Source organism: Trypanosoma brucei, chromosome 3 (assembly GCF_000002445.2).
Source record: "Trypanosoma brucei brucei TREU927 chromosome 3, complete sequence".
NCBI classification, from domain to species: domain Eukaryota; phylum Euglenozoa; class Kinetoplastea; order Trypanosomatida; family Trypanosomatidae; genus Trypanosoma; species Trypanosoma brucei.
Window position 1 is genome coordinate 391,725 of NC_007276.1, and position 18,743 is coordinate 410,467.

At 42.7% G+C, this 18,743-nt stretch overlaps 6 protein-coding genes across 6 annotated transcripts, besides 16 other annotated features; all 6 read right to left on the minus strand.

The window, feature by feature from the left end:
• Positions 1 to 18,743: part of a sequence feature (sequence corresponds to BAC RPCI93-1J15) that runs on past both edges of the window.
• Tb927.3.1510 (variant surface glycoprotein (VSG)-related, putative) lies at positions 2,439 to 3,539 on the minus strand (the record flags this gene model as incomplete). The annotated part of the gene is made up of 1 exon (XM_838652.1): positions 2,439 to 3,539. One exon carries the CDS (start codon positions 3,537 to 3,539, stop codon positions 2,439 to 2,441), a length of 1,101 nt encoding a protein of 366 aa, XP_843745.1.
• Positions 4,581 to 4,627: a sequence feature (AT_rich).
• Positions 4,619 to 5,716, minus strand: Tb927.3.1520 (variant surface glycoprotein (VSG)-related, putative; the record flags this gene model as incomplete). The annotated part of the gene is made up of 1 exon (XM_838653.1): positions 4,619 to 5,716. One exon carries the CDS (start codon positions 5,714 to 5,716, stop codon positions 4,619 to 4,621), a length of 1,098 nt encoding a protein of 365 aa, XP_843746.1.
• Positions 4,764 to 4,829: a microsatellite.
• Positions 7,171 to 7,204: a microsatellite.
• Tb927.3.1530 (hypothetical protein, conserved) lies at positions 8,234 to 9,517 on the minus strand (the record flags this gene model as incomplete). Its single annotated transcript, XM_838654.1, has 1 exon — positions 8,234 to 9,517. One exon carries the CDS (start codon positions 9,515 to 9,517, stop codon positions 8,234 to 8,236), a length of 1,284 nt encoding a protein of 427 aa, XP_843747.1.
• Positions 9,782 to 9,820: a microsatellite.
• Positions 9,999 to 10,907, minus strand: Tb927.3.1540 (CAAX prenyl protease 2, putative; the record flags this gene model as incomplete). The annotated part of the gene is made up of 1 exon (XM_838655.1): positions 9,999 to 10,907. One exon carries the CDS (start codon positions 10,905 to 10,907, stop codon positions 9,999 to 10,001), a length of 909 nt encoding a protein of 302 aa, XP_843748.1.
• Positions 11,996 to 12,025: a sequence feature (AT_rich).
• Positions 12,083 to 12,119: a microsatellite.
• Positions 12,122 to 15,151, minus strand: Tb927.3.1550 (hypothetical protein, conserved; the record flags this gene model as incomplete). The annotated part of the gene is made up of 1 exon (XM_838656.1): positions 12,122 to 15,151. One exon carries the CDS (start codon positions 15,149 to 15,151, stop codon positions 12,122 to 12,124), a length of 3,030 nt encoding a protein of 1,009 aa, XP_843749.1.
• Positions 15,163 to 15,192: a sequence feature (AT_rich).
• Positions 15,380 to 15,414: a microsatellite.
• Positions 15,678 to 15,720: a microsatellite.
• Positions 15,929 to 15,955: a microsatellite.
• Positions 16,086 to 16,106: a microsatellite.
• Tb927.3.1560 (hypothetical protein, conserved) lies at positions 16,107 to 17,249 on the minus strand (the record flags this gene model as incomplete). Its single annotated transcript, XM_838657.1, has 1 exon — positions 16,107 to 17,249. One exon carries the CDS (start codon positions 17,247 to 17,249, stop codon positions 16,107 to 16,109), a length of 1,143 nt encoding a protein of 380 aa, XP_843750.1.
• Positions 16,337 to 16,394: a microsatellite.
• Positions 17,754 to 17,782: a sequence feature (AT_rich).
• Positions 17,811 to 17,841: a sequence feature (AT_rich).
• Positions 17,939 to 17,964: a microsatellite.

An 18,743-nucleotide genomic window follows, 5' to 3' on the forward strand; every position in this document is an offset into this window, starting at 1 on the left:
CAGTGAGGTAAGTGGCCGCTAATTTTACACCCATGGGGTTTCCTCAACTGGCAAAGCCCATTCTCTAAGGTTGAGCTTCCTGTGGCCTCGTCTGCTCGCAGGTGAAATTTATGCAGTTTTATTCTTCACTAACTGTTTGATTTTCCGCGTGGTGTAAAGTGGGCAACAAAAACGAGGGGGTATTATTGTAGGCATCAAGCAATCCTAAGGGTGTACTTCCTTCGGAGTGGACTCAAATTCTTTACAACCAAGAGCCCTACCAATTAAAAAGAAGGTGCAAGCAAGAAACCTCACTGCGCGTACAAAAGTAAACAAAAGAGGTGAATAATAACGGCCGAATACTGTAAAAAAAAACTAATGCGGAACAGTTGTGTGTGTTGTGGTTTGATCAATGTTATTCGCAGCCTCGGGCTCCCACCAAAAAACTAAGACTTGTAGGAGAGTGGTGTGTGACAACCAAGCTTGGGTGTTCTTGCAGTCAGTCAGAAAGTGGTGGTTATTTTTCAATTATAACAATGAGCACTATAACTGTACTAAGGAACTTTAGAAAACAGACACGAAGAGTCTTGCCACTAGCAGTACCGTTGAGTTGGAGTCAAAGTTAAATTAGGAGCGGTTTCCAGTTCCCTGCAGACCACCAGAGTTAACACCAACCTCTTCTTCAGCATCTTTCAAAGTTCGCCACCGCTGGAGTGTCAGCAATTGCGCTTTAAATATCACCTCTCGACCATGTGGTGTTCTATGCGAGAAGTGATGTGGCTACCACAAACTTTGTGCCTTTTGTGTTCATTTCCATGGACCTCCCTAGAGTTCCATCAAGTAGCCCACCTGCATTCAATGTTTCACTAACTGCATACTACAGTGGTGTACGCGGCATTCTAGCAACAGCCTTCCTCAGTCAGTCGTGTCTCACCTCGAGGTGTTTAATCTTGTGACGGCTACTTGGCGATGGTCTCTAAGTTCTTTGGCCGTAATGCACCTTCCATTTGTGTCACTGACAGAATTCTCAAACCCACTATCTGTTGTGCGTTCCGCTAACCGCTGTAACGACCTATTGGCTTCTCCCACTTCCGCAGATGGGTCCTTCGTTTCTAGGAGATTGATTCGTAGCATCGTCTGCGTTCTTGTATGTCCTCCCTTCCTTTGCAAACACCCCCACCCTGTAACCCCCATACCCATCACCCTCATGTTCTTTTTGTTCACCTTACTCTCCTGTCCACCTATCTGTATCACCGGACTGTTGTTGTATCTCTACTCCAAAACATGCAACACCGTTCCACGTAACTTTCGCAATTTTCCTCACTACACAAATTTCCACGAACTCCTTAAACCTCCGAAAGCGACGAATCGGCCCCACTTTGGTGATATCCCCCTCAACCTTGTCAAGTATCCCCCTGCTCTTCCCTTGTGATGCGGTTGTTGAAAACGACTAATACACACAAAACTCCCAGTGTACTCCATCCTACCACAAAAAAAAACATATAGTTGCATCCTCCATCGCCTGTTACCAACATTTGATTTCCGATTATTTTTTGTATGCGCAGCATAAAGTTCCTTAAATTACCCTCACACCATGATATTTATAGTGGTTAACAACAGTCTCTCTCCTATCGATAAAGGGGTGAACCAGCCGCTTTGCACACACTTTGTGCCCGGCTACATCTTTTTGTCTCTAAGGTGAGGGCATTTTCCCGTGAATTTATGATTTCACCGCATTTTTTTCCTCCAAATTTCTGCCAACTCTGTATTGAAACAACTGAACTCATTCTATCAAATATTCCGTTAATTCTTGAGCACATCAGCACACACTCTCGAAAACCCGGTGAATGCTGCGACAAAACCTCCATCGGAGCGATCACGCTTTAGACAGAAATGCAATTCCTGAGAACATTACCGATAAAACGTGTAACCATCCGCACTACATTCAACTCTACACTTTTCTGGGAGTCTTTACCACACACCTTTATCCCTTCTATTCACTTAAGGTGTTAAATCTAATTTACTCAATACCTATTTCAAGGGATTGTCAATTCCATCTTGTTAAAAAAGGGACAAACCAGCTTGGAAGGAGTTTTCCTTTCTATTCCGCATTCTTTCACTTCACGGGATACTGAGAGTATTGTTCAGTCAATATTATTGAAAAAAAAATGTCAACACACTGCTGTAGCAAAAAAAAAAAAAAGAAAGCATAACTTGAGTGATATTTGAATCACATCACGTCGCTTACTATATGAATTTCCCATTTACATTTGCTATCCTCTAATTCACATCCCTCCCCTGCCTTGAATCCACTAGTGTTTACCTGTTGTTGACGTTACCATCGTTAAACGTCAGAAGAGCCTTTTTTGGAATCACGCCCGTGCTCATTCTGACGTTGCTTTCCTTTTCTCTTAGTTTCCCGTCTTACCTGATATTTGCCAATTCAAACCAGGTTTTACTTAATTTTTGGCATTGCCAATTTTCCTGTTTGACTCTTCAAACTCTTTTTGTAGCTTTTCAATGGCATCTGCGAGCGTTCTCTTATCATTCTCGTAGTCTTTCAGATCCCTCATTTCGTTGAAAACTTTTAACAACTCCCTCATCCACGGTATATTCTTAATATCTCTGTTCCTACCCCTAACCACGTAGCGCACACGGTGACCTGCGAGACTGTGTGCCATGATCGGATAGCGCCAAAAGCTGAATCCAACCCCACCCCCCAAAGTATATGCCGTCCCTCTGCATTCATCTTCACCGCCGTACGTAGCCTTGCGAAAGTTGTCCACCAGTTTGTTAAACCCTTCTTGTGGGCCTTCCATACTTGAGCACTGCTTTTTAAGGAAGTGCCATCTTCCAGTTGCATTCTTATTTGTTTCCCACATACCTTCATTTTGATTCCTAACACACTCTTTGCAGCAAAGATGGGCTTTCCATCCCAAATTCATACGAGGCGCGCACAAACACAACAAATCCCTACTCAATGATACGGACGCTTTAAGCTTTTGTGAACGTGAGAGTTGCTGCTCACATACCTGTCTCCTGTCGGAACTGCGTGCTTTAATTTCTTGTGGTCGATATGGAACACCATACAGCGCGCGATTAATACCTTTTTCGAGATCACTTGCTTTCAAAACCCATCTCCGATTTTTGGTTATATTTTGGAATATCTGCGCAACGGAAAGAACCTTTTTTCTAATCTCCACCACTTCACGTTCGGACAATCCTCCTACCGAAAGTAGGGTTGTATTTCCCCTAGTTGCCAATTCTTTTTTCGATTCATTCCAAAACACTTTGTGGAGTGCACAGTTTCTTTTCCCCGCGCCTTCGCAAGTTTTGTTCAAATCCCTGTCTCCACTCATTTCCAAATACATTGCTCCAATTCGAGCCGCCCCTTTAGTGATTTCCTGTGCTTCTTTCATCTTTCCAAGTGCTGCTTCTGCCAAATTTATCATGCCACACAATGTCTTAAACTCATTCCCGTTAACCAGCCATTCCGAACCCGAGACAGTTGCCGGGAATACCAGCGCAAGCAAAACAGTGCAAAGATTTATAGCGCGCATTCTCTCCCTTCACTTCAATCAACAACTTCACCTCTTAAAAATACACAAGAAGATCATATAAAAATGCGAATGCATACCCCACATGCACCTTTGAATAAGTTATAGGAGTTGATAGAAAGGTAAATATACTACAAGTCAAATACCAACATTTGATGGATGTGCTTCTAAAAGTAAAAAAAGACTTAAGTAGTGTTAGATGGCAGTTTACAAAAGTGGAGGTAAGTGTCCTTGGTGCCAAATCGACGCATGCTCTGGCATTTCATTTGGACCTTGATTTCTGCTGTAGGGAGGTTGCATCACTTCCGTAAATCTTGGGCTTATCCACTGTAGAAATAACCTATGACACTTTATACTTCCGAAGAATTAACTTTTGTTTGTTTTTTCCCTTTATGCTAGTTGTTCCAGCCATTGCTCGACGTCTTCTATAAACTGAAGTTTACAGTTGGTGGAGTCGAGTCATTAAAAGGTTATTGAGATGTAATAATACTCTGTAGCGTGAAGCATCATCATTGAATATGAAATGAACTTCCCCAACAACATCGACCATCTGACGCAACGCCACACACTTCACTCGAGTGCACCCCTTCACCCTCCACTTACTATCATAACGGGCGCACAAAAACAAAGACTGCAACCAAAGCCTGTCAGAACCATGATTTACGAAAATCATAAAACAGAAACTTCCACGGATAAGTTAGCATACGGCATTTACGTCTGAGCCGTCTGCCTTCGAAACTGAATATCAGCTTCCGATCTCACACAAAAACTTGGCATAAGTTTCCTGTACCAGCAGGAGCCACACAAAAATATAACAAATGCACATAAACAAAACCTCCTTCCTCCCCCTCCAGCTTTTTATTATAAATCACAATCATGTTAATATATGTAAGTATCTGCCACCACAGCGAAAACTAAAAATGTTTACATTACACCTCGCACACCCCCCATTATATTTTATGCCATCCAAAGGGAAGCACATATTGAAACAGAAACATTTGATTAATTTTTCCGACGGTATTAAAAAAACCCATGTATCTTATCATAAATATAATAGTTTTAATATTTATATGCATATATTTTTAATTTAAGAGCAGTAAAAGAAGTATTTTTAAAGGGTTAGGGTTAGGGTTCCCATTTACTGACCAAAGTGGTCGTGTTTGTGGTTCTGCGGATGTATTAGTTCCGCTTTCATTCATTAGTGGATCTTCTAGATTATATTCAGTGTTATTACCATCATTGTGCTTGTAATTAATATTATCATTATCATTATTATTGTTATTATCATCATTAGTGCGAATGCCTTCGTTAATCTTTCGGTCCGTTGAAGGTGCGGCATCTCCAACTCCATTTGGAACGGTTTCGACGTCGTTTTCACTCGTGCCCAAATTGGTTCGTGTATCATTCGGTATTTTCTCGGCAAGTTCTTCAAGATGCTTTAACCAGGGGATGCTATGGTTGGTGAGTGTGCCGGAAGTGATGTTATACATCAAACACACCGAATTACCCTTTCCAGTGGTTGCTGAGCATTGCTTCACTTCTGTTGCCTGATGACCCCCGAGTCGTATGTTTTGATCTGATTCCCTTCCCTTCTTTTCTGTCGCTGTTCTCAGTACTGCTTGAACTTTTTCCTTTAAGTGGTATAATTGATTTTGTATATGTTGCTCCCGTTTCGGAAGTTGGTTACAATGCAACCTTATTTTCTCCCAATGCTGCTTAGCTTGCTCTTTATTGCTCCACACCTCACCGCCCTTGTACCACTTGTTACCGCTAAAACACAGATCTTCTGCACCAGCCCCGTTTTGGCCCTGCCTTCTGTGGGGTTTACATAGACACAAAATATCCTTTATTAAGCTTTTCCCCGCATATTTGTGGGCTCGATTTTGCCTGTCCCCGCAGTAATCTTTCCTGTCGTTTTCGCCTTCGAAACCAATTTCGGTGCTGCCTTTGTTGCCGTACAAAATGGTATTCACGGACTCGTTAACACTTTCAGGTTTCAATCCTCCAAGTGTTGGCTTTCCTTCACTCGCCAATTTCTGTATTTCAAACGTCAGATTGACAAATCCACATAATGTTTTAAACTCGTTTTCATTCAATATTTGTGAACCCTTCTTTCCTGCTTTTGAACTTTCCACTGTCCCAGTCAACAATACGACAATAAATGAGAAATATATCCGCATCCTTTATTTCTTTTGTCCTTTTTCGAAAAATCAAAAGTAAAAGCACAGACACACCAATTTCATAATACAAAGAAGAAAGTAAGCCAAGTTACCGATGGTGGCCTTTATTACGGAAACTAAAGTTTCCACCAGCACCGCATGTAACTTAAGCGTAATTTTTCCATTCCCCTCACAAGGGGAATCACCAATAACCAAACACACTCATTTACGCATAATATAATCTACTTCAGCATAAATGTGCAAAAATTCAATCCGTTTATTCACTATCATTTGCACCTCCAGCACTTCGCCTAATGGGCAAACATATTCAACAACTAATAATGGTAATGCGTTTGTAGGTGACGTTTGTAAGAGTGACATATTATTGTACCATAATATAAAAAAAACGTGTTTTCAAGCAGATCAAAATCTATTGTGGAGAAATCTTGTGGACAACACTTTACAAATGGGGGACAACCAACTACTATCAAAAGAATTAAAGCCCATGGAGGATATGCTACACATAATTTCATAAGAGGTACACAACATCAAGGAGGCAAAGCGATCAAATGTATGCATCCCCGTATTGAAAAGTTAAAAAAAATTAGCGGTATCAACTACAATCGAGAATAACAAAAACAACAACAAAAACATCACATCACATCGTCCCATCATTACCTTGTTTTATTGCGTTTCCCAATTATGTTTCACATTATTCTGAAAAGAATTTGCTAAAATACCTCCCCTCCCCTCCTTGCACAAAACAGTGATGAAGTTGCGGATGCGGATAAAAGGGAATAGTGCCCAACTTTATACACATGCAACAACATGAACATTGCAACTCGAAAACCTTGTTTCTTATCGAAGGGACATGTACATGTTTGGCATGAAACAAATCGTGAAATAGCAACTAGAAACAACCCACAATGGATAAACCTTAAAATAAAATAAGTAATGAAGTAAAAGCAATAAAGAGAAGTGGTGTCACCAAATGTAAAGGGAGGGGGGGACAGACTCTCCTTTTTTGATACTGATGTATCTGTTTCATCTTCTCATTTGCTTACTGTAAGGATTATTCTTTTCATGAGGTTGGTCTTACTCCCAAACGTGTGCCTAACTAGGTTGCCGAGCTAACTTCCTTTATTGCTTGTTCCGCTTTTCAATCCACAATTTCCTCTTCAGCTGCCAGCTCACTTGATGTTTTATTGCGATTCCCGTTCCTCCGCATTCTTAATGCTTCTTTCCTTTTCTTCAGTCCAACCATTTGCTTCTATCATTTGTTGCGACAGACAACTACACGGGTATGTGGTAAAATCACGCGGGGATTGTTTGGCACATTCCTCTAAAGCAGTCCACATGCTTTTTGACACGTTGTTGACACAACACCAAGTGTTTTTATCCCGTACCTTCTCAGCACAGCACATCAAATCGTCCCGCCACCGTGGGAGTAATTGCTCACATGTGGGTACTCGAAAATCATCATCATCATCATCATTATCATCTTCATCACTTTTGGATGCCGCAACAATCGCAAACACTAGCACAAAAACCGTCTTTTTCATTACATGGCCAATTATATAACTCATTTTGCCTACACACTGAGATGCACTTTCAAAAAGACGAAGGCTTGTGATTGGAGGAGGAGGAGGAGAAGACTCAAAAATTAAAGAGAGAAAATATGCAAAGAAGACCATCCGGTGGTAACTCAACATGGATTTTTTCCGGCATATTATGTGCGGCAACTCTCCCTCTCTCTCTCTCTGTCATATATATATAAATCCACGGAGTTCCCTTCAAGCCAACAAACTTGCCAAATGGAAGGTTGCCATCAAAGTGAAGAGATGAGTGAGTATCAAAAAAGAAAAAAGAAAATACAACTTGAAAGGAAGCAAACGCTCCTCTTGAAGGGAAAATCGGGGAAGATAAAAAAGAACTCACAGGAACCAACAGGTAACTCTCGGACTCCGAATACATTTAAGTAGAATTAATAACCATCGTAAAGTGTGACCGCGAGAAAATCAGCGCATAACAAATATTACTTGTGCTCAACGGAAAATATTCTTTCGGCATAACAGTTCGCTAGTATTTTAAAGCGAAGATGGAGGAGGTAAAAGAAAATTGTTCGATCAATGTATTTCGTGTTATTGTCGTGACTCGAACGAATCTTCGTCTTGGATGCAGCAAAGTGTTAGCTTCAACAGACCCAAAACCAACTAACTCACATGCGCCGAGGTGAAAGTCGTATGAGTGTGAACCGACAACGGTGGAATACAATTAAAAAAAAAGTGGATTTGCAACTGCCTTAACAACAACAAAAAAAAGATGTTTTGTAAACAAAATACCTGAGGCAGTTAACCCTCTTATGGGCCGTCAATTAAATACCTACTTTCAACTACCACTTTTTAATTACAACAAAGCAAATTCGCCCAAACTAAATATTAGTAATGCACGAATATTCCAGAACGGAATCCGTTTCCTCCACCCCCCCCCCTGGCTGTGGAAACTTCTCTCGCACTTAAAAACTTTTGCACTACTTGTTCACTCATATGGAGCAATCGGATCATTTTTGAGACCCCGCTGCGCTCTACGGAAGAGCGGCGTTAAGCAAATGCCCGCCCACACAACAAAAACAGCGCAGATTGTCCAAAATGGTATGAGTGTGCTGCCCTCGCCAGTCATAAACGGAACTTTTAAGTTCATACCGAACAAAGATACGACAAGGTTGATGGGAAGAGAAACAGCAGCAACACTGTTCAGAATATTCATCTTGAAGTCGAGTCCTGCGGACGCCTGCGACATGCGCATAGAAACACCCGTAATGAAGTTCAGGTTTGCATGATTTAACATATCACGAGCATCATCCAGCTTCTCTGAAACCTTTTGGACTCTTGCCAGTATTTCCTTGTAGGCCACAGCACTCGGGTGACTCTTAGAAACGAACGTTAAACGCATTGCTGGTGAAATAAGCTGGTGAATCAGTTTTTCCTTCAGGAACAATGCTGTTCGAAAACTAGAAATACGGCGCCGTAACAACGCTACACGACGGAGGAGGTCTGTCTGATCCTGCTCACCAGGCGAAATCAGAAAGACCATTTCATTAATATCACCAACCTCACTCAGCAGCGAGGCAGGTGCTGGAAAGGAGGCCTCACAAGTGAAACACACGAGAGTACATAGGGCATCTGTTCCCATAGCAACAGGAACAAAAGAAGAACGATGTGACGAAGGATCCTTCACAATGCCAACAACCGAATCCTCGCATTCACGGCTATGTCTCTCCGCTTCACTTCCATTACATTTGAGAACATGACGAAATAACTCCGCGAGACCGGCAAACGGTGCTGTATGCAGCGTCAGTAGTACACGCTCACTACACACAAACGAGCACAAAACCCCTTCCTCGCAACCTAACTCAGTGCGCGACATAGCGGTTGCAGCAGGAAACGGTCCGCCGTGGCTCGGGGAACACGAAAGGCAGCCAACAACATACTCACCTTCCGTAGGTTGCAACTCCACCACGTCGTACATATCATTTGCAAGCACAGCCTCCACGTGACTCGGCTGCATGTTTGGGTAAAGCAGCTGTAAAACTTGCCGATGCTCTTCTTCACTGCACTTCTGCATGTCCACCCATAAACCACACAGTGCAATTCCCGGTAAGTTGTTGCGTAAGAAAACTAGTGCATCTGCAGCAGATTCCAAAGCACATGTTTGTAGTGACATGCGCCCTGCAGTCTGCCATGTAACGACACAAAGGCACCCGTCACGTCCCACTGGTGTGGTTACGGGAGGTGAAGCCTCTCCTTTAGTGGCACACGGCATTGCCACAACGTATGAATCTGCACGTACCTAATCAGTGTCTTCGTACTTGTGGTAAGTTTCACACCTTCAGTACCACTTGTTGTGTTTGAAGAAAGTAAATGGCTTACGATTACTTACTTAAACACTTCCAACTCACAGAGAAATTAGGAAAAGGTGGGCGGGACACACATACGCTGGCGCTTGACGCAATGGAAACATTGGCCGCTACAAGCGTCGCGATACATCACATGCAATCAATCGCCCAAAAGAAGAAATGATGGAAAGACACACACACACACACACACACACACACATGCGCACACAAGAACTCATTGAGGAAGTGATTGACTGACATAATTGTGAAAGGGGCAAATGATACAATTAAGAGTGCCCGTTGCAGGGACAACTTCGTCACCTCCCAACAGTTTACATGATGGCATCTCCACATGGTAACCGAAGGCAGCGAGGCGGGACACGTGTTGTAACCCTCTCACATTTACATTTATGTTGACCTTCTAGCAACTGTTGAAGTAATGATGTACCAACCGGCGATACCCCCGCAATAGGCACCGCCGTACACCAAACGTTTAAGCCATGTTTTCTCTTGGAGAAAGTCAAAAGTTGGAGGCCCAATAAAGTTGCAGAGTGCATGAGTGACTATAGTGGAAGGTAAGTTCCTCTTTCCAACAACAACATAGCAATACCCGGTGAGCAAACCACAGGCAAATGTGCAGAGGTACAAACCAGGAAGTTTTTTTGCTGCACGTCTCCAGCACACTAGTTGTTTCCCGGGTTGAAGCTCATTATTTCCCATTATATAACGATATTCCCAAGCCACAGAGGGAAAGATATGGTGCGTGTGTGATATAGCAAACAGTACTGACGATATGACTATAGATGACGTCACGGACCGTCGCTGAAGTAATATTTGAAGAAGCAGTGCGCGGAAAAAAATTTCTTCACCTGTTGGACAAATCACATTGTCTCGAAGAAAAATTTCATCCGCGTCCTGTTGAAATAGAGCGATTCCCTTCTCTAACAGGGCTCCACTGAAGAGCGCGAGCGTGGCCAAGGCGGTGGATACAGTAACGTGAAGGGCTCGCAACACATTGCCCTCTTGACAAAACAGAAAGTGGATTACAGCACTGGGACCAACAGATGTTTTATCGCGTGCTTCCTTGAAGAGAAGATACTCCAACACCAGCCAACTAACAGCAGTGGATCCAACAAAAGAAATAAGTCGCCTTCGAAATGTTGAGGGATCATTTCGGTCCAAATGTTCCGGCCCGCACTCCCATGCCTTTTCGATATCTTTCATGCAGAGAAGGGCAAAAGTCCGCTCCTTCCGCCATAAAAAGATGGTCCCAACAAACCCACCACAAAGAAGAGTGCAGATGCCGACATCACTCATCTATTGAAAACGTCCCCACAATGCCAACGTGCACAATTTCTTTTTTTTTTCAAAAAAAGAAAGAAAGGTATGAATAACTCCGCTGAAGGGAATAATGGTTATCACATAGGAATTCAGGCGACCAGAAGCAAACTGAGTTGCGATGAAAAGAAGCGTACCTAAAAGGGGGAAAAACGGCACCCAAGAAAAATCCGCCCCGTACACGAAAGGAACTAATGGAAACCTCATGAGTGAGTGGTGTTCATTTAAAACTTCCTTCAGGGACGGTCACATCACTCAGATGGAAGAAGACACAAGTTGGATAAAAACCCGCTTAGCGGCCATGCGAACAAATGACATCAGCACCTGCCGCTTTGTTGCACACGATTCATACGTGCATCTTTAGTAGCGAGCTAACGAAAGAAATAGAAAGTCTGATATTAGTCGGAAATCATGCATCAAACACAGAAATTTTGGCTTCCCATCCATCCCATTTGTGTGTGTAGAGCCGCAATCGTTGCGCCACAGTTTATGCGGTGGGAAGGGGGAAATGGTTCTTTATTTTTTTTTAAAAAAGTAAAAAGTTATTTCTTGTGTCTCAGGCATCACGCGACAGAAATTCATCATTCGTGATGATGCAACAAAAAATTTTATGCACTGTTAACTTCACACTTGTCATCGTAGGCTTTATAATGCACATCACAGTTCTCTACAGAAATACTTTGCTATTTGTTGTGGTACCAAGGTTAAAAAAAAAAAGAATGAAGCACCAGTTTAGTAGTCAGTGCTGAAGCTAATAGCAGACACGGAGGGGGGAAAAAAAAGGAAAATGCCACACGACTTGCGGTACACATACACGAGTAAACGCACACAATTATATTTGCAGGTAAAATAAAAGCGTACGTGAGGGGAGCGTTGCCGGTCGCAGATATGATTAATGAAGAAGCAACACACCTTTTTATCACTAATGTCAGAACGACTAGATATGTGCGGCGTTATGTGTATATAATGGCAACCATAATAAAAAGTAACGAATCGCAATATTAAACTACACAGAAGATATTCACAGTTCCACTTCGAACTGCTGCCCGGTGTGTCGGCAGTCAGGGAATTTTTTTTTTTTTTTATAGAAAAAAAAAGAAAACCAAATAAAAATAAATGCATTCCCACATCATCCTATTTGAACAAATCAAGACAAAAAAAGAAAAAGAAAAAGAAAAAAGAAAAGAAAAACACTAAAGTACTTCCTCGGCCAGCGTTAGTGCAACGCGGAAAGTCCCTCCCTCGTCTGTTTCTGCGATCATTTGCTGAAAACACGGTGTTGTATTTAATGGGCGCTCTGCCATACACGTGGCGCGGAGGTATGTCGAAATGGGCGAGCGCTCATCTTCTGAAAAACGCTCAAAGACACGACACCGATGCCATACATCCCATCGGAGCGAGCCGGTACGCAAGCGAAGAGAAGTTAACGCACTGTCGCTGTTTTTTGGTACCTGTGGTGATGAGAGCGCTGCAATAAATTCCCTTAAAGCCTCATGATCAGCCTCTTCCGTGACAGCTCCTCTCGTCACTGGAGATGTTAACATCTGACAATTGACGTCAAGCGTACAAAGCGTTCGCTCGATGGCTATGGCCACGCATACGCTAGTCTCAATCTCCTCAACTCGGCGTATTGCTGTGCTGTATGTCGTTCGAAGAGTCTCAACATTAGAAAATAGCGGGTCGCTGTAAAACAAGTCCTTTATGCTGCTCGTAACTTCCTCCGATTTCTGCATAACATAAGCCGCAATCGCTTCGTTGGTTTCAACGTGGCGATGGGAAAGTAAAGGATGGAGGGCGTTACTGAAATTGGCTTGCACTGTCTCCAAGAGGAGCATATCTAGTTGTAACTCGCTTTCCATCCAGTTCACGACATCATGTGCCTGCTCTTCCGGCACAAACAACTGCTCAATAATCTCCTCTGGGGAACGGGGGGCGGCCTGCTCCCACAATAGCCACCATGTATTGTCCTCACGGCGTTGCATCCGTTCAGAGAGATAAGCACTGTCATTTATATCAACCTCAAAGTCGGGTTTAGTTGGACCACCAGTTTCAGTGGTTCCAGTGGCGGGTGAATGTGGCGGAGAAACAAAGTCACGCGGGCTGTACCAATGAACAAAATCAGCAAAGCGGACCACCCGTCCCTCATGGGATCGATTTACATAAAGAAATAAACACATGTCGTTGAACAGCCCCTCGTTAAGTACCAAACTGGGACTGTGCTGAGAAGAGGAGGCAGAGTGCGAGTGTGGATCACGTTCCTCCTGACTCTTTGCGAGTAGGATATCAGTTGTATAGGGAGGAACAGGAAGGGGTTGCGGTTCCACAAGCACCTCACCATTTGTAATAAGTCTTTTGACCCTTTTTGTACAACGTCCATAAAATTCACTATCATTTGAGCGGTGGATCACGTCTTCCACACCATCTTGCGACCCATCCAATTTTGGTGAACCTTGTTCATTTGCGGAACCCCATTCGTCCTGTGCGGGCTGATCAGCAGGCACAGTTGCGTTTTTCTCTAGCATCCGCCTGGAACATATGACAAGCAACTGCATCTTTTGTATGATCAAAGGCATTCCGTGATTAATTTCATCCACAGCTGGTATGCCAATGGTGGCAATTAGTTTCTGCAGTGACCCCTTCCTGTCCTCGCTGTCGTCAAGAAGGGCTTTTAGACGCTGCACAATAACTTTCCACAAGGCACGCACACCATCAATATCGTGTACATCACGTGCGCAGGCACATGCAAAGCGACATAATAATGAACCGGGGTAGTAGACATTGCGGACATCCGATTTGAATTCTCCCTTACATGCAGGAAACATTGCCAGCGGACTGACGGGTGAGTTACGGTCCTTCCACATACCTCCGCAGCGGTCCATGATATCATCCGCCAAACCAATTATATCGTCCGTAATATTTGGAGAGTTTTCCGATCCACTACCCTGAGAAATGTATTGCATTACTGTTTCATAGTACTTTGAGAGATACTTACAAGATGCGTGATTCAAGTCGGATTCATCTTTGGGAATTGCTACGGCTGTAATATTTAACTTGTCTTCCAACATATATTTGGCTTCAGGTGTGAATGGGTTCAAGTTGGAGGCGCGCGCTCCGTCGTCCCGCGCTTCCGTATCCCGCAGCTGATTCCACTGAAACGTGAAATAAATTCCACGTAATGGTGCGGTCCCTGTGCCAAAAGGGAAAGTCGTTCGCATAGTGGACGGGAGAATATTATCGTTTTCATTGTCCAGTGCAGCACCCCACGACAACGCAAGCTCACCATGACGTATGTCACTGGACGTGATCCGGGGTAGTGCGGGATTCATGGAAAAGCGGCGAGGCGGCATCAACTTAAACTTACGTTGAAGCGACACACAAATGCCTTCAAATGTATCCCTTCGCACACGGCTTTGTTTCCCAAGGTGTAGTTGGAAAACATCAAGGCAATCAATTACTCTCCTACAGCAATCGGGAGTGCTCGGGTACGCGGTGCAACAAAAGCGACACTTCACCACCAGATGAACAAAAAGTTGGTGCAATGTGGCATGTGTGGTATCCAACGCAGCGCCTCCGTTGCTAGTGAACGCATCCACCAATGCAGGCGGTGCCACTCCCATAAATGTCAGTTGCGACGGATCACCGACAGCAACAAAGCAAGGTACTGTTCCATTTGCATAATAAAAAGGCGATGTGAGACTCAGTGGGTCACGCTCAAAGTAAAGTGAAAATGAGACACGCATAGCGCGACTCACAGCGCAGACAAGGAGAGAAAGGTAAAAGGACGATTCGCTGTAACTGTGATGTAAAGATGTGGCCGTATTCCGCACTAAAAAAAACACAGGAACTGCAAATAGGCGAACGATCGGGTGTTGTTGTTGTTGTTGCTGCTCAAAATTATGGACGTGAATTTCAACCATAATCTCCTCCCCATCATTGTCACTCCAAGCTTCACGAGCACTCCTGCGGTTGATGGTGAAGCGCCGACCCAACACCATCTCCCTGTTGTCATCATCATTATCAGTTCCACGTGTGCATCTGGTCTTCCCTTCACCCACCGCATTCGTAGTCAAGGCAAACCGTTGCAATTCGGGATGCGTGCGGAATTCCATTATAATGTACTGTTCCATCTCTTTAACAACTTCCTCAAAGAGTGTATTGCAGGAATAATCTTCTATTTCTAAAGGAATCTCCTCTTCAACATCCGCTAATTCCATTGAACTCATATGGGCAACCGTATATATATATATAAATATTTACTATAATTGTATTTGGTGTTGTTTTTATGTATTTTATTTTTGTATTCCACCCCTTGTTTGTGCGTGTGCGCTAATGGGCGACCCAACGCAACGGCAACTTGCCAACACCCCTTCTGTTATTTGATGAAATATACCCTAAGAATAATGTGCACACAGCAAAAGAAAAAGAAAAAAAATATGTACAAGAATCAGCAGTACATGTATGCATATATATATATATATATATATATCCCTAAATATACAAACAACATATTTGCATGCATATAATTCCTTTAGGCTTTGGGACACGATAAAGAGGGGGAAAAGATACATTCCATATCTAACTCCCATTAAGTTGTCATCCCTTCCCAAATCTCAGTTTCCTCATTCTTTTCTTTTCTTGTGTGTCACCTCCCCCTCCTCCCAGTAGCGGATGAAGACACAACAGAGGATGAGAAAGGGAAGGGAACAAAATGGAAGACATGTCTTTTTTTATTCTTTTCTTTTCTTCTTTCGCACACGCACGCACAGACGCACACACATAAACGCACGTACACCTCTGTGTGCTTTTGCTGAAGGAGTTGTGACGCAGGATCTAAAGCTTCCACTGCTATTGAATGTATCACATCATATTTGTCCTTTCCATTAACCTCCTTGTTCGTTCCTTCCTTTTATTTCCATTTTTGTATTCATATTATTTCCTCTGCAATCACACTATTTTCCACAGGTGCACGCACACGCACACACACACACAAAAAAAAAACCAGACAGAGACAGAGACAGAGACAGAGAGACACCTGCTTCGCCACTTTTATACTCTGCGTCGCAACGCAGTTCCAACCCCACCAAACCACCGTCTATCATACGATTGCCCGCCCGTAATAGCTTAGAAACAACCTAAAATAAAAATAGTAAAAAGTAAAAAAACAAAAACAAAAACAAACTATGAAAAGAACCCCCGAAGACAAAGCGGTTTATAACGTTTCGTCTCGGGACACAGGAAATAAGTTCTCGTGCATGCGTCGCGACTAATGAGCGGTTTGCATCTATCTTCTGAAGTGCACCTCTGTTGTAATGGGGAACCGGCACTACTCACGGGCACATTCCGTCGTTCATTTTCCATCTCTACAGAGCTACACACGCCTTCTGTTTCCAACGCGACCGTTGGTGGCGTATTACTATTATTATTGTTATTATTATTATTGTTGTTGTTGCTATTGTTATTGTTATTCCGCGGAACTGACCCGGATGCCTCCGACTCGGGTGACTCTTTTTCCTCCGTGCCACGTGATGGAGTCGGTGTTTCAATAAGTGGTGGCGAACCTTCTGCATTCGATGGTGGCGTTATTCTCTCAGCTGAACGGGATGTCGTTCTTCTTCCACGAAAAGACCGAGTCTGCTGCAATTGTAAATCCTGTTCCGTGAGCGTCATAGCGGGTTGTATGGAAGGTTCCGTTCCAATCACTTCCGGTGACGACTTTCCCTCTGAAACTTTGTTCCTTTTTTCTTCTTTCTTCTGCCCTTCTACGCCGTCCTCCGAATCCGGTGTTGATATGAACCGCAAAACCGATAACCAAAACACCGCTTGAGTCCCGTCATTTCCCCCCTGCTGAAACTCCGTAGCTGCGTGGCGCATTAGGTTAATTACAATGGAGTTCATTATGGATTTTAGTCGTTCGAAGCGTTGTAGATCAACATGTTCAGTTAAGTACAGAACTTCCTCTAACATCGCCTTTCCCAAGTCAGCCGTCATTGGCTGAACGCTTAAGGCCTCAGCCACCATCGTATATTGAGTGGCAGCATCTTTCGACATGGAAAGAATTTCAGGCACACTGCGTAAGTCGCGTTTGGCCATATAAACGTTAATGGCACCTCTTAGTGGAGCGCTAAGTTCGGGATCTTGTCCGACAATATGACGAAGAGGCATTTCGTAGGCTGCAGCAATGGCATCTGCAACACAACGGCATGCAGTGTCATTTAACACGACGTCACCATGCATCACATCAATAAAAAGTGCAATCACCTGATGCGAGTTTCGCTTTTGCTGCACGTCCTCGCTCAACATTAAGCTACAATTCTTTTTCATTCCCCTCTAATAATATTTCAAATGTTATATTCTTTTTTGTGGGGAAAATATTCTACCTAACTTTTTTTTTCAATTTAGTGTGGGAGTTTGGTGCGTTTCCGAACACAAAATGTGCTACCAGTGAAATGGCCACCGTTGCAACTTTAAAAAAAAAAAAAAGACGCACACCACACACCCCCTCCTTTTTGTGGCGTGCTCCCGTTGTCCCCTTCTCCTTTTCTTTTCTTTTTCTTTTTTTTCCCCCGCCCTCAAACTAACTTTATGTCCGGGATTGTCGTCAAAAACGACCTGTCAAATGTTTTTGTTTCGTTTTGTGCGTAATATATTTCAGACCTGAAAAAGGTCCGTTGTATTGTTTTTTTTTTTAAAAAAAACTTAAATGGTAAATAAAGGAGAAAACAACAAATAAATACACTTTGGCTTACCTTATGTGAGTGGGTGCTTCAGAGATGTGTACCTGTTGCAGTCTTACATGGGCATCAACACAGCGACAAAAGGTACATGTTTTAATAAAAAATAAAAAAAATAAAATAGAAAGGTAAAGGTAAAGGTAGGAGAAAGAAATTAAAATAATAATTATTATCATTATTATCATAGTAGGAAGGTGTGGCATATTTGTGTTCTAGGCGTAACGTCACTGAGCTTTTACTACCAGTCACCACACACGCAACTAACAACTTCAGGAAGGAATATATATATATATATATATATATATGTGTGGTGGTTTTGATACACCAAAAAAAAACAAAAAAATAAATAAGGGAGAACCGTTCTGGAAAAGAGAGAGAGCGCAAATATTTAAAAAGGAAAAGCAAAAAAAAAAAAGGAGGAACTCACAAACGAGAAAAAGATGCCGCGAACTAATAATAACACATGCGTTTGAAATGGAATGTAAAAAAAGAAAAAAGATGGAAAGAATGTGTGTGAACGCGTGACGTTTTCCTCCCAATCCACTGATGAATTCCCCGTATTTGCATAATATACAATAAAAAGTACGAAAGTAAACACCACAAAGGAAATATAAGGGTCAATCGTACATGGACCCTCAACAACAATAACAACAACGAAAAAGTGACGCACTTCACTACTGCGCTCTGTTGAGTTTGTGAGGTCTTTCTTTAAAAAAAGTATGTGAAGTAAAGCATTCATCAAAATAGTATAAAGGGTGGGAAAACAAAACAAGAAACGGATAGACTAACTTTTGGCTTATCCATTCAGCGCACTTCTTTTTTATTTATTTATCTCACTCCACTCCATTCCCTTCCCTTCGCCACTCACACATATCTACTTTGGGTCAGCCTATCAACACACTCCAGAACAATAATCAGAGGTGTGTACCATACAGTTATGGGAATCTTTTCAACTCATTCTTTTAAAATAAGTGTTTAGTGTTTCACAGAGTAGAAAGGGAAATAAAAAACAAACAACAAAACATCACCGTCACAACCACACTACAAAATATACCGCACTTACATACACCTTCCTTCCCTTCCA